The 18,095-nt window shown below is 41.7% G+C and overlaps 2 protein-coding genes across 7 annotated transcripts in view; one reads left to right on the top strand and one right to left on the bottom strand.

Annotated features, from left to right (window-relative positions):
- Positions 1-6,440, top strand: part of gulp1a (GULP PTB domain containing engulfment adaptor 1a) — an 82,584-nt gene extending 76,144 nt beyond the window's left edge. For 3 of the 6 annotated variants that reach the window (XM_034884803.1, XM_034884804.1, XM_034884805.1), the window contains 5 exons: positions 595-681; positions 948-1,169; positions 1,360-1,501; positions 2,882-2,976; positions 5,661-6,440. In XM_034884803.1, the coding sequence (XP_034740694.1) occupies positions 595-681; positions 948-1,169; positions 1,360-1,501; positions 2,882-2,976; positions 5,661-5,732 (618 nt within the window). In that variant the 3' untranslated portion in view covers positions 5,733-6,440. Of the gene's footprint in view, positions 1-594; positions 682-947; positions 1,170-1,359; positions 1,502-2,881; positions 2,977-4,389; positions 4,401-5,660 lie in introns of all 6 variants that reach the window. The other 3 variants (XM_034884806.1, XM_034884808.1, XM_034884807.1) reach the window with 3 other exon arrangements.
- Positions 6,441-8,898: 2,458 nt separating this feature from the next.
- The window catches only part of col5a2a (collagen, type V, alpha 2a), a 53,029-nt gene continuing 43,832 nt past the window's right edge, over positions 8,899-18,095 (bottom strand). Inside the window, exons 42-53 of the mRNA XM_034885995.1 lie at positions 17,268-17,375; positions 16,186-16,293; positions 16,005-16,058; positions 15,817-15,924; positions 15,236-15,289; positions 15,027-15,134; positions 14,225-14,278; positions 13,929-14,036; positions 13,084-13,393; positions 12,029-12,210; positions 11,537-11,779; positions 8,899-10,220 (exon numbers count right to left, since the gene is read on the bottom strand). Of these exons, the coding sequence (XP_034741886.1) occupies positions 10,074-10,220; positions 11,537-11,779; positions 12,029-12,210; positions 13,084-13,393; positions 13,929-14,036; positions 14,225-14,278; positions 15,027-15,134; positions 15,236-15,289; positions 15,817-15,924; positions 16,005-16,058; positions 16,186-16,293; positions 17,268-17,375 (1,584 nt within the window). The 3' untranslated portion in view covers positions 8,899-10,073. The remainder of the gene's footprint in view (positions 10,221-11,536; positions 11,780-12,028; positions 12,211-13,083; positions 13,394-13,928; positions 14,037-14,224; positions 14,279-15,026; positions 15,135-15,235; positions 15,290-15,816; positions 15,925-16,004; positions 16,059-16,185; positions 16,294-17,267; positions 17,376-18,095) is intronic.

Below are 18,095 nucleotides of genomic sequence, written 5' to 3'. Positions count from 1 at the left end.
CCTCTGGTGGACAGACTATGCAACAACATCACTAACAGGGACGTTGTAGAGCGTCCTCTGGTGGACAGACTATGTAACGCCAACACTCATAAAACGGTTGACCGTCCGTTTTGATTTTATTTTTTAGATATCAATTTTTCAAAATCATTTATTTGTCATTATAAATGATTCTGATGATTGAATATTTAACAATTCCATCGGCCGTTATAAGTGCCGATAGTTCTTATCGGCTGGGTTTTACTCTTAAGTTGAGATGGTTTCCTCTAACTTTATTTTAAGGAAGGTTTGTGTGATGTGATGGTATAAAACAACGTACAATTTCGGTCCGTCAGACTGTTTATAACTTCTCTGTCATTCATATGTCAGTTTTTCACAGGTTTCTCGTGTTTTATTCAGTTCTAACAGTTTTTCCCATTCATTGTTGTATTTACACTATGATCAATTTGAATAATTTACCAAATAACCAAATATATATTGATTTTGCAGTATGAAATTACATATTATCCAGAAACAAGCATGTATCACCAAATGTGGTTATTTTGAGTTTGGCTTTAAAGCACTTCATTTCCTTAAATGACTGCTCTTGTTTTGCAGATTCAAGAACTGGAAACCGAAAATTCAGAGTTAAAGCAACAGCTTCAAGATCTTGAAGAGCAGCTGATGATCGCTCATGTGCCGCCAGTGAGGAAAAACCCCACAAACACACATCTCTTCAGTTTAGAGATTAATCAAAATATAGATTTTACATAATGATCTAATCTAAGCTGAGTCTGAATCCAAGCAATTAGACACCTGATTGGTCTGAAGAGGAAAGGCTATACATTCAGCATGTAATTGAGTACTTTGTGACGGCCTCCTGTGAATGCAGTTATCACACACCTTTTTTTCCTAATCTGCAATATTGTTCCTCTCTGGTCTTTGTCTGTCTGCGATCTTTTTTCTCTCAGCCGCTGCACATAAACTCAGCCAATGAAGCGTACATGCTGCAGAGGCCCTCCTCTCTCTTCTGGTGTCACAGCATCTCCTGTCTGGAGATCTCCTCTGTCACGCTCACTCCTATGAGCTCGCCTGAGTCCAACTTGTCCAGCGGGCTACTAACTCCTCCACCTGCCAAACCCGCTCTCCTTGCTCCTAAGCCTACTGAGGGATTCAGCATCCCGCGGCCTCGCGTAAACACCTTCTGCTTTTTCTTTCTCTCTTTCTATCTGCTCTGTGCTTAATTGCTCGCCATGAGCCCTAAGTGTCTTTTACTCCTTTTTTCTGCTTCTCCTCTTGCTTTTGTTAACAAAAAAGCTGTTTGGTTTGTCCGTGTGCAAGCTTACAAGTGCGACCTCACCTTAACCGTTTCTTTATATACAGGCAGGGAGCATCTGCATGAAACCCCAGATGTGTACAGATGTTTTCGACATGGTTCCCTTCTCCACTGTGACGCCGCTGGAGCCCGTCCTGGCCAGCAACGGCTGCCCACCCCCCCCACCGACCACATTACCACCAGATATAAGTCAGTAGATACTTTCTGTTATTGTCCTTTTAATTTATTTTTTATTTTTTTATGCAACACAGAACAAACAACTACATCAAACAATGGCAAGGGAAGCAAGGGAACCCTGCTCTGCTTTTGAGAAAATGAAAGCTCAGATGGGCGGATCTCAAATCTTGCTCCTTATAAGGTCATAAGGGGTGAGGTTACCTCCACTTTCTCTGCTTTGCCCCCCCATGAGAGAGAGACATTATGGCTTTCAAACCAGCAAAGTGGCAGTTGGACGAGGCCTCCACATTCCCCCCCCAGTATTAGGGGACCACTAAGGTCTATATAAAAGAGACTTCAGATACAGTATTAGGGGACCACTAAGGTCTATATAAAGAGACTTCAGATACAATGTTAGGGGACCACTAAGGTCTATATAAAAGAGACTTCAGATACAGTATTAGGGGACCACTAAGGTCTATATAAAAGAGACTTCAGATACAGTATTAGGGACCACTAAGGTCTATATAAAAGAGACTTCAGAAACACTATTAGGGACCACTAAGGTCTATATAAAAGAGACTTCAGAGACAGTACTAGGGACCACTAAGGTCTATATAAAAGAGACTTCAGATACAGTATTAGGGACCACTAAGGTCTATATAAAAGAGACTTCAGATACAGTATTAGGGACCACTAAGGCCTATATAAAAGAGACTTCAGATACAGTATTAGGGACCACTAAGGTCTATATAAAGAGCCTTCAGATACAGTATTAGGGGACCGCTAAGGTCTATATAAAAGAGACTTCAGATACAGTATTAGGGGACCGCTAAGGCCTATATAAAAGAGACTTCAGATACAGTATTAGGGGACCGCTAAGGCCTATGTTTTGGTTTTATCTCATGTGAGCTAGATTATGTAGTAATGCAAACACACAGCCCATAAAGTAAAAAAGCCTGTTTTTTATCATAAAACCTTTTTCTAACTTTATCCCATCCTTGTCATTTTTGTTGCCATGAACGTGTACGTAACATGAACGTTTATAGACTCTAGTGCCAAACACTCACAATTAAATATTAATAAAACAATATAGTCCGACCAAAAGTCACTTACATAATTACAATTTCAACAAAATCAACAACTACCAGTCACATGCCTTAAGGCCTTTTCTAATGTTAGCAATTAGTTAAAAAACAAAACAGCAATTATGTAAAACAATTAGACAATGATGGAATCAGTTTTTCAGGCCTACTAGGAGCTACTTTCTAATCATAAGATTTACAGATTTGAATAAGTTCTTCGGCTCCTGAAAGTTTTATTCCGCAGAAATAAAAGACTGCAGCTGTTAAAAAAACCTTGTTTGTCTCTGTTTAAATGCAGCTGTTTTCTTCCTTTCCGCTGTGTTTGTAGGGAAAGACCTGTTTGGTGCCGAGCCGTTTGATCCGTTCACCTGCGGGTCGGCTGACTTTCCTCCAGATATCCAGTCCAAGCTGGACGAGATGCAGGTGAGTTAAAGAGCAGCCAGGAGCCTCCTGTTGTTGTTCTTATTATCAGCAGCAGCACTTTGAAGATCTCTATTTTCTCTACATAAACCAAGGCTTTGTGCGTCATGGGCCATGCTGAATCATTACCGGGCAGTTTGGTCCTAATTGGCATGCTGTGGATTGTAAGCGAGCTCCAGCACATTGTTTATTAAAATTCATAATGGTAAATAGATCAGGTCGGACTTCCTGTTGTGCATAGATCAGTGGAACAAGTCCATGTGAGGGATTACTTAAAGTTATATTCCAGCACATTAAGATTCCTACTGAAATCCTCAGCTGACTCAGTGATGAATATACCTATTTATTTAGATGACACCAAAAACAATAGGTGCGTGATTTATTTGGACACAAACTTGTAGCATTACACGACTACATCAGTCACAGTCGAATCTTCCTCTCAGGTTCTCTGATGCTGCGTTTTCACTGCATGGCTCTACTCGACTCGCTTTTGGTTTTGTTCATTAGCATATCTTGTGGATTGTACCTGGTACATTTTTTGGTACCACCTTTACCAAGATCCCAAGCGAGCTGAACCGATACTGGAAGGCGGGGTTAAAACATTACAGTCCTCTGATTGGTCAGAGAGAACCAACACTAGCACAAACCCGCCATTTTTAAACAGCCAAGCTGTGGACCACAATGTTTTTAATCATGTACAATATGGTGTACAACTGTCAAAGTGCAGACATCCGTCTGTTTGTTTGGTCATTAAAGAATTCAGCAAGTTGAAGATGATGTCAGCAGTTTAATGTGCGCTCTACGACAGATATACCATCTGCAGGGGAAAGAAAACGATACTGGGACCAAAAGGGAGCGGGGCTGAACCAAGCAGTGGAAAAGAGTTATGGAGCATACGCTTTCAGACTTTTGGCAGAGTTACTCATGGTAAAATGAATGGAATTAGGCAGCTCATGCTTTAATTTAATATGTTATTTAATATGTTATTTCAATGAAATCATTTTCAGCTGGACTTGTTTTGTTAAAATGGGTTCAATTTACAAATGCAAGTTCCCACTGCCTTTAGAAATGGGAGTTAACTAAGTTAAACTAACTAAAATAAGTTTTAGAATTGATTATCTGAGCACAGGGTGGATGAGAAGAAGTTTATAAACACTGCTGTAAGTTGTGTATGTGTGCAATCAGACATTCATATATAAAGACATATTTAAAAACTGTGCATGCCGTATGATTAGAAAATAATGGCTTCTGAAATCTAAAATCCTTCTGACTGTGTTAACTAACTGCTGAGATGACGCAGGCTGCTGCCAGTAGGAGGCGCTGTTGTGTCGGACACACCTGCTCTCAGTGCCTAACCTTTTCTGTCTCGTCTCTACTATTAACAAGTGGTCGCATCTCTTGTCTTTCCACGTGTAGCGTCAGAGATGGTTTGTACTATTTGCTCTGCTTCTGTGTGTGTGACCGTGTTTGTGTGTTGCATGCTTTGGTAGATGTCGCATGCTCTCTCTCTCTCACACACACACACTCACACTCACACTCACACACACACACTAGCAATTGAAATTACCTCATCCATCCAGGGGTGTTTCCTGGATTTTTTTAAGTAAAGTGGTACATGGGGGACCAGTAATCAGTGAAGGGGGGGGATAGAATATCTGCTTTGTGAAGGAAATGTAGGAAATATTGGATAGGATAGCAACACACTGTAATGTAATTCTGCTGAAAAAACACAACATAAAATACCACATCACATAAAGTAACACATTCATTATTAACTGCACTTTATTTATTTAAACAAATTGTATATCCCAAAAATAAAACACATTCTATAGACTCAGTCTACCACTTTTCTTTAAAAACAGTTCCAGTGCTAGTTCCATGGTATCAGAATTTGAGATAGTCACCATGGAAATGGGAATTTGTCATGTGACAAGGCCTGCAACGATTGGGAGAACAGGCAGCCAGGTGACATTTCTCTGCTCCAATGGTTATCACAGACTGACAGCATTAGCATATTGACAGCGGGGGCCAATCACATTTCAGGGTGGGCTGGTGCCCCCACATGCGCCCCTTCTAGCTCCGCCCCTGCATCCATCTTCTTTAAAATGAGCAATGTTCTCTTAGTAGAAATTCAGAATATTGTGCTGAGGCCTCAATGTGATTAATTAGCAGTTTGTCTTCTCAGCTCGCCGCTCTCTAGTTAATGAGCTGCTCTTTTCCTCAGATCGGGGCTTGTTGATGTGAGCAAACACATCATCTAAGATGTTGCTTTTCAGCCAATAATTGCTTCAAAGCATGCTATAGCTTTTGGAACCAATATCACATTTAATAAAACATGCAAAAACATTGAGAAGCTATATTAAAGAGCACATTAAAACAATTACAAGAACATTTTTACAAGCAGGTAATGTAAAATAGCTTTTCATTTCTCATCTGATATAAATGAGATCCACATGCTTCTCTCATCAGCTGCATGCCTTGTAGTTTCTGCTCAAGTGATTTTTATCTTGAACATAATGCATGGCCAAGCACGACGGAACAACAGTGTTGTAATCTCGGTTCTGTTTGGTATTTCATTCTCCTTCACCCTCTAATCTAAACCTCCTGTTCATCGACCGAACCCGCGGCGAGCGTGTTGGCGGGGGGGGTCACCGAGCGTCACAGCTGTTGTCTCGCTTGTCTTCCAGGAGGGGTTCAAAATGGGACTAACCTTAGAGGGCACCGTCTTCTCTCTGGACCCGCTAGACAGCCGCTGCTGATGCCAAGAAGATGCTCTTTGTCGCATACTTTTAACTCGTTTGTATGAAGAAGTGCCAAAATCCACTCCGAGGTTGAATCAAGATGTCACAGTTTTCATCCTGAGGTTTATATGCATTTGCATTTAGATTGTTGTTGTTGTTGTTTTTGTTTTGTTTTATATTTCAAAGGCAAACGTCAGATCCACTATAGAAATGAACTATTTTTGTAAAAACAAAATGAAGTACTTTTGCTTGCACAGGCGATGAGAGATGTAAATAGTCGAATATATCCAACGGTACACTTTGTGGCAGAATTTTCATATGACACAGTTTGTGTGTCTGCACCATTTGAAGTCTGTATTGTTATCACATTCCTGTTTGTATGCCGAACACAAGCCGGCGAAGATAATAAATGGAATCTGTATCATTAACACAAACATCACATAGCTTATTTTACTCAACATTAGTAGACACATGATGTCGTTAATTAATCCAATCTATTGACTTTGAGTTTTTTTGTTTTGTTTTTTGCATTTGACAAGTTTAGGTTGCCATCTCAGTATTTCTTGTCATGTTTTTACTCGACCATCATTTTAGTCTCCTCTTCTCTTGCACCAGAAGGCACTTTTTTGGACTGCCTCTGTCCACATACAGTACTACATTATTTTCCTTGTGGTTGCATTGACTTTGCTGTTACAGATATTAAAGAACATTTTCCTGCAAAAAATACTTCTCATTGATTCTATCATCTAATATTTGTGTTACATTATTTAGCTGTTCTACGTGTATTTTTGTGTTTGAAATGTTTTCCAAAGATTGTTTTATTAGCCATGCTGCTAGTATGGCTCTATGGATGGCAGTGTTGGTCACTCGGTCCACCACTCTCCAAACTGAAATATGTCATTGGCAATGAAATCTTGCATTTCTCCTTTTATTGGTGATCCCATGACTTTCCCTCTGGTGCCTTCAGCAGTTCAAAGCTTTGACTTATTCAGTGAATTAGCTTCCTATCTGCTAGATAAACATTACACTACTTCGTTTAATGTTCAGCGCTGATAAGCAAATATTAACATGCTAACATGCTAAATTAAGATGGTGTCCATGGTAAATATTACACTACTTCCATTATGTTCAGTGCTCATTAGCAAACGTTAGCATGCTAAAATATTACCATGGTGATCATTGCAAACATTATAATCCATGTTGCCATTCATTTGTGTTAAGTGCTCATTACAGGGCTGCCAACTTTTCCCCAAACCTTGGAGTGAGATTTGGGGGGGGTGACCCATATTTTGTCCGCGTACAAAGCAATTTCTTTGGGTCTTTATCCTTCAGGGTTTAAAATGGGATTTGTTATATATGGAGGGATGGTGCTCTCCCTAGGGGGGTCTGGGGGTATGCCGCCCCAGGAAGAAAATTAGAAAAATAAACCATTGAATGGCACTTTCTGGAAAGTTTTTTTGCAAAAAAATGTAGAAATCAAGTGTTACATGATATGTGCAAAACTGTAGGGTTAAGAGACTTTGTGTTGTTGTAGTCTCAACAGGTTTTAAGGCATTTAGCATTTACATTATTTACATTATTAATTTCTTATGATATAAGAACTGACCCAGACAATGTGCCAAACATAATGAGCCACATGAAGAGCCAGGAGCATATGTCAGCAACAGCTGAGAAGATTTGGGTCTGTGGGGAACAGGTCCAGGGGTCCCTGCCTGGTGTAGGGACCAGGGACCCAAAGTTAAATTAATGTTGAGGGATTAACTAAGACCACTGAAATTCTTAAGAATAAGAACCATTGAGTTACATAGATTCTAATCCTTTAACCTTTGTGCCGAGGTTCAGTCATGTTTGGCCCTCATCCTCTGGGCCCCACTTACTGTATTTACTTTTTGGGGAAAATAAAGACTATTTGTTCATTTTATAAAACATCAAATTAATTATTTACAGTTTCATTTAGAGATGCACCGAGGTTGGATAAGCACAATAGTGGCCCAACGTTGCAGTATAGTATATAGTATAGTATAGTATACCTCAGATCTGTTTCATCAGATTTTTGCTCATGTTTACAACTTTGTGCACATTCAAAATATAACTCCTCCCATCTCTGTTGTCCGAGATTTGGAGAGTTGTAATATAGTCTGCTGTGGATGTTATTGCTCCGCTGGTATGGTGGATCTCATGCAGACCGTCTGACAGGCACAGAGGCCCATTCGGGTCTCTGGTCTCTGACAGAGTTGAGAGGAGGCTGTACGCTGCTCAGTATCGGAGGTGATCACGGATGCAACGCGTCCCTGTCCCCAGCAGAGCGGGTCCACTAACATGAACTGAAGTTGCTACATTAGCCGCGCTGCTCACCTCTATCTTTACAGAGAGAGGACACGAAGCGACGGACGGTCTGTGATACTCGGACTCATATACCTGAAGTCAGGGAGCGCTCTTGAACCCCTCACAGTCTCTGAAAGCACAACTAGTCGATCACGAGTGGCTCAACAGGTAGATCTACAGATAAACTCATCTTTCAGAAATTTGACCGACCGGGTTGACCCTTTAGCGTGAGACATCGGGGGTGTGGCGTGTGCGCGTGTGAAACCGGTCAAATGCGTGTGTCTCACGGCCAATGCGTGAGAGTTGGCAGCCCTGGTCATTAGCTAACGTTAGCATGGTAACACTAAACTAAGATAGTACATTACCAGTCAAACATCAACAAGTTAGCTTTTTCATTGTAATCATGTTAGCATGCTGACATTAGCATTTAGCCCAAAGCATTGCTTTAATTTCAGCTTCAGGCCTACATTACTGTAGACTCCTTGTCTTGATATATGTGGGATTTCATTACATTTATGTAGCCTACAGTCCAACATCACATGTTCTTTCCTTTATCTCTGTGTTTTGGGTTTTTCTGCTCAGGTTTTCACACACCCGCTTGATGCTGAAATGATTCGAGTATGGTAAGTTTCCTCTAAGGAAACTCCTCTCAAATAAGAACAGCCTGAGGGAAGTATTTTCATGATTTATTTTCCAATGATGGAACGCATCTGCTTCCAGTTCTGGAAAGCTGCTTCCTCCTCCTCTCTGCCTCTGGGCTGTTCAGGCAGCCATGCCTCACAAAAGTTACACATTTTAAAACAAAATTTAAAACAAACGTCTTACATTAGAAACAATGGACCATTATAAATGGTTTTTAAATTACAAAATATGTCTAAAATTGATTTTGTTCGCAAAATGGCAAGCGTAAAGGACCTAACTAGACCTGAATCAATATGACAAGAGCTTGGGGGGGGGATTAACAAGCAGTTTGTTTAATTTGTTGCATAGTAAAAATAATACAAAAGCAAACAGGCACTCACAGCCAGCTCATTCTATAAATCTGATTATAAGAAGGATTTCAAGAGCATATAAATCCAGGGTACTGAAGAGGGGGAACTGACATGCATACAAATAGAATATTCTCTGCTACCTTTTACTGTACCATATTGAAATTGAAGAAAGTAAGAAAAATGTAACAAATCACCACACGCCACTCACACGACACCTCATTCGTCTCTCCGTCGTTGACAGAAAGATCTTTATTGGTATCCCCACACCCTGCCCTGTACCGCACAGCTGGGAGGAGTGCACAAGGATCACACTACTTACAAAACAGCACCTGTGAAAAAAGATGTCCATGAAGTGTCATTGTTTTTCAGTTTCGGTGACGAGGTAGCTAACACTGAGAAATCGCCAGTCTTAATGTGTCTTTAATGTTCTACATGGTCGGTACAGAGTTTAAAATAACTGGATGCAGACATTGGTTCATCAAAGCTGTCTTGAAAGAATACCTGCGCCGGTAAACGCATCACCGGCTGTATTTGTATCGTCAATAGCACCACAATGTTGTTGTATATGCAAACATTTCACACAAAAAAATGAATAGACAAATCTGTAAAAAATAGAAGTGAAGGGACATTTGACATAGCTTCAGTGGGATTTCGTAAAGCCTATGAACAGCAGGTATAACCTCCATTTTAAAGCTTTCTTATTCATTAATCTTTGGCAGTGTTGCATACATCTTTGGCAATGAACGGTAATATCTCTGTAGCAAACTTCACCATAGTGAGCCTCGAAATGCATTACATTTGGGGTCAAACATACAAAGAGAAGACGGAGGAATGATTCAGATTTTTACCAATTTAAGTGAATTCCAAGCATTCATTCTAAACTACAAATCTTCAATGTCTTGAACCGGGTTGAAAGGCACAATAAATATCTTGCCACAGGGCCAGAATAGTCCTCAGTACTCGTATGTACAATGTGGCTGATCACGTCAGCTGTCAGTTCAATAGTCTCGGGATTCTCCTCGACGCATCCCTGCTGACGATTTTACAAGAAGCACACGGACCCGATGTCGATGCCGAACTCTTGATTGGGGCCGCCAATGTCTACGGGGGCCAAATCCACAACAGGAAGTCTGGCAGTTTTCTGTGTCCTGTACTCAAACACTGTCTTTCCCCAGTTGCCATTTGGTTGCTGAAAAAAGGTTGACAAATATAAGTTCAGTGACTAATGTAATTGTTTGCTACAACGAATCTTAATGTAATGGTAACTGTTGTTTAATGACTTTTTTCTGCGCGCAGGGGCACAGACTTTAGACATTTTTCTTTGCATAGTGACACTCACAATCAGTTTTCTTTTTTTCTTATTGTCAACAAATCCCTTGGAAAGTCAGAAACCAACAATGAATTGATTGGTTGTGTATCCAAAGCCTGTTATGTCTCATTCCTCCGTGCCATAGAGCTCTATCATTGAACTACATTGTTGCACTGGGTCACGTTCCTTCATAACAATCAATGCTACACACTGTCATTTTAATTTGACTCAATGCCATCTACACAAACCTGATGCCAAAACTGGTCACTATAGTACACAAAATGTGCTTCATTCGTTGGCTGTAAATAACCCCTACACCCAATGTTGCCAATTCTTCTAATATGAAAGTAGCTAGCATTAACTCCAAAAGTCGCTAGATGACGTAATAGGCCCGGGTGCATATTTGTGACTTCATCACGTATCATTTGTATAAAGCTTAGTGGCTGTGTCAGCTGACCGGCTGCTGCACAGAAACCCTGTGCTGTTGGCAGAAGAGCCCTGAACTGTGATTACTCAGAGCAGCATGCATGGAAATGAATTACAATATAATATATCTCGCTTGTCCCCTGATCTTTTGAAGTCGCCAAATTACCTTTACTACCTAGACATGCACTATGCCCATGTCATGCATATGTCATTATTTGATGTTTTGTTTTTGGCCACTAGAGGTCAGCACAACAAACTAACATAGCATGACCTTTATAAGTTGTTATGGCCTGTTCAGCAAAAACCATACAATCATTTGGAATTGTGATTATGTTGAACATAAGTGCAAAATTCTCTGTTCTTTTAGCTTTTTGGTCTTTACCAACTCCTGAGAGAAATATGTGTCTCTTTAGCTGCTACATGCTGCACTATGCACTCCTAGCTAGTCGCTAACGCTGTCGTTCTGTTTGGTGCTGGGCAGGTAGTGTACAGTCAGTTCATCAGTTGTTGTTTTTTTAGATAAAACAGCCAGCTGCTCGGGCTGGAAACGATGCTAACGAGAGCGGTTAGCTTGAAGCAAAACAGTAAAGGTGTGGTCCTTTACACTAAAACGATGAGCTGAAAGATACTAAATGGTGACTCTTTTTTGTTTTGGTCATTTCGTAGGATTTGTTGGGAACAAAAAACAATGAGAATGAGGCCAGTCTTAAAGTTAACAACAAATGGAAATGTATAAAGAGCGTAGCTACTGTTGAAATGTGGGAACTCACCGAGCAGGAGTCCTCCACCACTGTGTATCGGAAGCGGTTGTTTCCCTCCGCTTTGAGCTCCAGATCGTTGGAGCCCTTGAGGATTACAGCTTTCTTATAGTTGCCCGCCTTCTCGTCCTTATAGCCCACAGAGTTCTTGCAGTGGTATGTGATGGTCTGAGACGCCTCTTTGGAGAGCAGGCGGATGAAAGTCATCTGAACGGTGACGGAGTTTCCCGGCTGATTTTTGTTGCCATAAGTGAACTAGAGAAACAAAGAAAGCAAATAATACAGAGCTTAACAGAAAAAAGACACACTACTAACTATACAACATGACTTCCACTACCCCCCCCCACCCCAGAGAAATGTGTTGGTTCTACCCCTATGTGAGCAAACCTTTTTCTAAGTCTGTTGCTCTTAATGTTTCAATTACAAGAACATATACTTCTTCACTGTGCCTTTGCTCCCCTCCTGTTCCCATCATCTATTTCCCATCATCATGTTACTGCTCACATGTGTTCCACGGTTGATGTCAGCTCCGAACCACACAGGCTTGTTCCTGGAAGAGCTCCACCACACTTTACGAGGTATGCTGGATGGGTTAGCTGTGATGCAGGTCTCGCCCGTGTCCATGTTGCAGTGCACTTGGATGGCGTCCTCCACGCTGCCTTGGTTTGGATCCACCCAGTACTCGCCTACACAACAGAACGATCAGGAGTCATGGACGTGTAACTTTTGACCACATGACATGATTCCGACACACATGGCATTGACACAAAGTTGGCCGTGTAACTTAGTTCTGCAGCAGACACACTGACAAGGCTACCTGCAGATGTTTCCGCAGACTGTTTTTTGTTATTTGATTTTTTTGGGTGGCCTCGTAAGTGCAGGCATGAACTGATCCCTGTTATGTCATGTTCATGTGCACACGTGTATACATGTGTGATTAATCGGCCCACCAATTAATTGACCCATCATCTATCAAGATAAAGGACTCTCTTTAAGTTGTGATTTGTACATATTTAGCATATGTATTAGACATATCTAATATTATATTATAATATTATATTCTCTCTTTCAGCAGTGTAACGTCTTGCCAAACACTCCTCTTCCTCGGGGACAGGTGGCAATCACCAAAGACCCCACAACACAATATTGTCACGAAACCTTTCTCACAATAAGATATTATTTCAATTTTCAGCACATTGCGATATTCTGTCGTTTATTTCAATTTATTTCCTTTTTGCAATTTTAACTTTTGTCACCAAAGGAAAAAATTGTCAACATTTCTTTGATCTAAGAAGACAAATGTCTCTGCACCATCTAGTGGACCCAAAAAACTATTGATTTTATTATTCTGGTATCAAAACGTTAAATTCTCATGTGCAATGTGTATAATAAAAGGTCAATACTGGGGTGCCCGGGTTGAGTGTGCCCCCATGTACTCAGTCCTTACTGCAGCGGCCCGTGGTTTGATTCCCACCCAAGTCATTCCCATTCTCCCTCCCCCATTTCTTGTCTACAGCTGTCCTATCAATTGAAGTCCCACCACACACGCTGTCACTCACCACTCTTCTTGTCGGGGTAGCATCTCTTGAGGTCGTCACAGGTCCTTGCGGGGTGTTTCCTGCTGCCGTCGGGGCTCTTCATGCTGTTGATCTGGCTGCTGAGGGCCTTCAGGGTGGCGTGGATGCTCGGGTCCACGGCCACTATGCTGGACGCGTTGCTGTTGGGCAGAGCCTCGTCCTCGCTGAACTCTGGAGGAGGAGGGGGGCCCGAGTCGTAGTCCTGAGGGCCGCCAAAGAGGTCATCCATAGCAGCCGTGGGAGGTCCTGGGGGACCAGGGGGGCCCGCGGGGCCAGGCTCTCCTGGAGGGCCCTGTCGAGATAGGAATAGCATTTTTTATGTCAATGTGCAGCTTTTATGTGTTTATTTACTGGTCAAAACTGAGATGTTCCAAAACCTGTATCTGAAAATCCTCTGATACTACTTAAAATGCTAAAGTAATCGATACCACTTAATTTATCTCGGAATAATAACTACACTGGATATAACAGAAAGTTTGATGTCGTTCATTGTTTGAGTTTGTTCATGTTTTACAAAGATTTTAACCCAGGCCAGACCAAACAAGAATTATTAACAGTTATATCACAGGACAGTCCTCGTTATGGGCCGGTAGGCAAGTTCAGGTATTGGAAAGGAAAACAATGTATGGGAACATCTCTAGTCAGACCTCTGTAGAGACACCAACGGGACACTTGTCATCTGTTGGAAAGATGTTCATCATTATAATGACGGTCTGATCTTTCCTACCATCTGGCTCTGTTACTGGCTGTTTCTTTTAAATCTATTCGCTGCAATCCTTTTATTAGTTCACTTTACATACAGTTCAACTCTGTGTAATGGGCAATACCTCTGGTCCGATTTCTCCGCTGATGCCTCGGGTTCCAGGAGGCCCCATCGGTCCTGGCTGGCCTATGTATCCTTCCTTTCCAGAAGGTCCGATAGGTCCAGGAGGCCCCTGAGTCAAATTTATATTAAACACTGTTAGTCTTCATCCGTCAAATCAGAAGTTGGATTATAAAATGATTTCTAAAATAAAACTACAACGTGATTGGTCCTTGACAAACTCATTATATCACAACAAAAGTGAGATTCAGGAAAGCATGTTTTCCTCCAGAAGCAAATGAAAGTGTAATCTTTATTTACCCTGGGTCCGCTTGGGCCAACGATTCCTGGAGCTCCCTGCTCACCTGTTGTACCCTAAAAGGAAAAGGTAAATAAGAAAATAGCTCTTTTTACACTTAAGTGACACATATAGTTGTTTTCAGTATTCCCAGACTACCCAGGTGCACTTGTGCTTGATGGCTAAGACAGGTTGGATGGTCCTCAAGCTGCAGACCTAACATGTTATAGGAACTGCATCGTACTAGTAGACTGAGTTTGAGTGTTAAATAACTTGATAAATAAAAAACTAAGAATGTTTTTGTCTAGACTTTGAGTTTGATTGCTGCTTATTCAGTCAGGTATATTTAATGTTAAAGATTTCATGTTTAAATTCTTTCCTTTAGACGGAGTTTAATGCTTCAAGTGTTGACGTTTTGATTTCATTTACCAGAATCTGGTAGAACAAGTTTAATGGAGCCGAGTCTGGTAGGACCGGGCTAGTGGACCCGAGTCTGGTAGGACCGGGCTAGTGGACCCGAGTCTGGTAGGACCGGGCTAGTGGACCCGAGTCTGGTAAGACCGGGCTAATGAACACGAGTCCGGGAGGACCTGGTAAAGTGGTAGAGATGCATGCCCAAAAAACTTAGTGTTCCTGTGAACTTTGCCAAAAACTGTGGGCGGGCTATGTGGTTAAACCTTATGAAAGTTTGGGACATCAACAGGATTGTAGAAAAACACAAATATCAAAATAAGGACAACTATAAAAAAAAAAGAATATTATGTAAACATAGTTTGTGAGATGAGTCAGCATTGTCAGACTGGATTACCGATGACTTTAACTTACAGGAGGCCCAGGAAGACCTTGCAGACCAGTGAAGCCTCGATGTCCCTTCTGCCCTCTCTCTCCATGATCTCCCAGGTCACCCTTATCTCCTCTTGGTCCTTGGGGTCCCTGAATTAGAAAACATTTGCATGATGGTTTTGAATATCTACGTTGCATCTAATGTATGTAAGTATGTAAGTGAACTGTGTAACTAGATGTTGAAGACTCACCACAAATCCTCTCTTCCCAGCTGAGCCCGGGGGACCAACGGGTCCTCTTGAGCCCTGCAAACGAGTCCTATCATTAGAAAGCTTCCAGGGAACACAGACGTCTGCCAGCACTGAGAACTCCACACCTCCAAACACACCTCTCCTATCACTTTCTGTTTTTTATCTCAAACTTGTGTTTATACATTTGTCTTTAACATGTAGAAGAAAAAAATTAAACCAAAATGTCCACCTCGCCCAAATAGATACATGATAATTAAACAGAAAAGCAAAAAAACAGACATTACAAAGACATAACTTAAACTAAAATAAATTCAATTTTGAAGTACTTGTACAAGAACGTATACGCATATAAATATATATACACATACACACACACACAGCTATATTGTATATTTAAATAGGACTGGAAATGAATTACGAATGAAAGAATTTAATCTTTTTCCTTCCTATCACTCAGAATGATGATCACATACATTTGAATCAAATCTAATCTGAATCTAATCATGTCTAAATCTGTAATGACAATATTGCCTCCTAATGGACGGACTGAACAGAAACTAGGAGACATAGAGGAGGCTTACAGCGTCTCCTCTCCGTCCAGCATCACCCGGTGCACCGACAGGACCTGGAGGGCCAGGAAGTCCCTGAGGACCAATCAAACCTTCTGGACCAGAATCTCCTCGGTCCCCCTGAAAAGGTAACACCGATCAGTCACTCGCGGTATGATACACAGCACACAGGTCACATTTTTATTCTCTTTGTCTCTTACTCTTTGTCCCAGAACGCCATCTTTTCCTGGCGGGCCATCACTTCCTGCAGGGCCCTGAGGACCAGACAGGAAACATCAACACAGCTATACACAGTACACACACATACACACACACACACACACACACACATTTTGGGTGATATTGTCTGAAAAGCGCAACTAATTTAGAAGTTGTACTCACATCAGGACCAGGATCACCACGGGGTCCGTTAGCACCCGGGACACCGACTGGACCTGGGGGGCCTTTATCTCCAGGTGTTCCTGCGGATCCTTGTTTTCCTGGGGGCCCCTAAAAAAAGACAAGAAACGAGCAACTCACAAAGCAGGACTAAAAGGGCCGTTCCACATAAAGCACACTAAATGACTCATCCTTTAGGACAACCGAAGAAAGCACTGAGGGTGCATCTCCACAGACTTATGGAGATGTACTACACTACCCACAATCCCAGGTGTAATAGCAACGTCTCAGATTGGTCCAGCTCACCGTTACCATGGAAAGGTTTACATAGTGAGTTCCATTTACCTGAAGACGAGAGCTGGGCATGTACGTTACGCTCGAGTTGAATGCGTTCCCCTTTCCAATCAGAGTTCTCATCGTGGGGTTAGCTCGAGCCAGGTCGGCCATTGTTAGCAGGACCAGTAGTTAACAATGCATGACGTAGTTTTAGTGCAGAAAAGCAGCGCAGCAACATGTCCACAGATAGAAGTTGGACAGGACTGTGTGTACGATTGATTTAATGAGACACAAATGAGACAGAAGTGCTAGTAACTGTATGTTACTACAGCTTTTACAACTGTTGACGCACAGAGCAGCCATGTTGGATTTTAAACTTGGGGAACTGTGAGTTTGTCCGAATTTTAGGGGGGGGGGGGGTTCCCACTTCGACCTTGTAAAATCTGTCTTCCAAGTACAACGGGACGCACTAAAAGTACCTGCAAACAGCCAGTGACCTGCGACCATTGAAGTTTTGATCGTGGCTGTACAGTCTTACACCTTTTGCCTTTCTTCAAAAATGTTCCTTTGCGCTGAATCTAAATGTTTTGTGGTCACGACTCATCTCGTACCAGGTTGGATCAGCACATGGCTTAAAACTCTTTAAATAAGCATTTAAAAGCAAGATATTGAATGGTGAAAATCACTTCTGGCACCAGAACCGTGGCCGGTCACTGCTGAGCTAGACGGCACTGACAGGAGAAGACGTTGTGACAGGATGAATAGGATTCATGTTCAGACAAGATATGATATGATAAAAGAAAACACACCCCAGGTCCTGGAAGGCCTGGCATCCCGCGCTCTCCTCTCTGACCAGGAAGACCCACAATGCCTCTCTGTCCTGTAGTTCCCTCTGGGCCTGGAGGACCATCAGGACCCTAGTGCAGACAACACAACACAACGGAAAAGACACACACACACACACACACACACACAGATAATTGAGATATAACACTGAGGGAGTTGAGTTTTAATGTTATTGATTAACAAGATCCCTGTGTTATTCAGCTTGATGTAATCTATAGCAACCAGACTCCAATCAAGTCAACATAACCCATAGTTATGATTGAGTAGTTGCAACAGACACTAATTTATTTCAATATACTAAATTATAAATTGGCTATTTGTGGTTTAGGTAGGGATGTAGCAAACACCGACACTTCTTAGGCACCGACAAAATTGCATCCATCGAATCGAGCATGGAAAAATGTATCGTAGTTCAATTCCAAAAGGAATGAATCTCATGAGCCAGTTAGCATGCAGCAGGCTTATACCAAGATCTAACAATGCTGCTGATTGACTGTCTAACATCGCACATCGTAGAGGCACGCAGGCCAAACTCCGCGTTAAGCACAGAGACTGCTCCGTGTGTGTGCCGTTGTGTTTTGAGAGGCTTGACTACAGTGTGCGTCAGATAGGTGTAAATGTACTGAAAAAAACCCAAAAGAGGTCTTGTACCTCACTGTAATGTGTAATTTCTTTTTTTATTTTATATTTATAAAATGTGTTTAGGAACCAGCATTGGTGTGTTGGAATATGCACCGGTATTGAAACATTAGGAACGATTTGCTGAAACTGGCAACTAAAATGTAAAATTT

Source organism: Etheostoma cragini, chromosome 11, assembly GCF_013103735.1.
Source record: "Etheostoma cragini isolate CJK2018 chromosome 11, CSU_Ecrag_1.0, whole genome shotgun sequence".
Classification (NCBI taxonomy): domain Eukaryota; kingdom Metazoa; phylum Chordata; class Actinopteri; order Perciformes; family Percidae; genus Etheostoma; species Etheostoma cragini.
The sequence above is the reverse complement of the archived record's forward strand: the minus strand, read 5'-3'. Positions and strand labels throughout refer to the sequence as shown.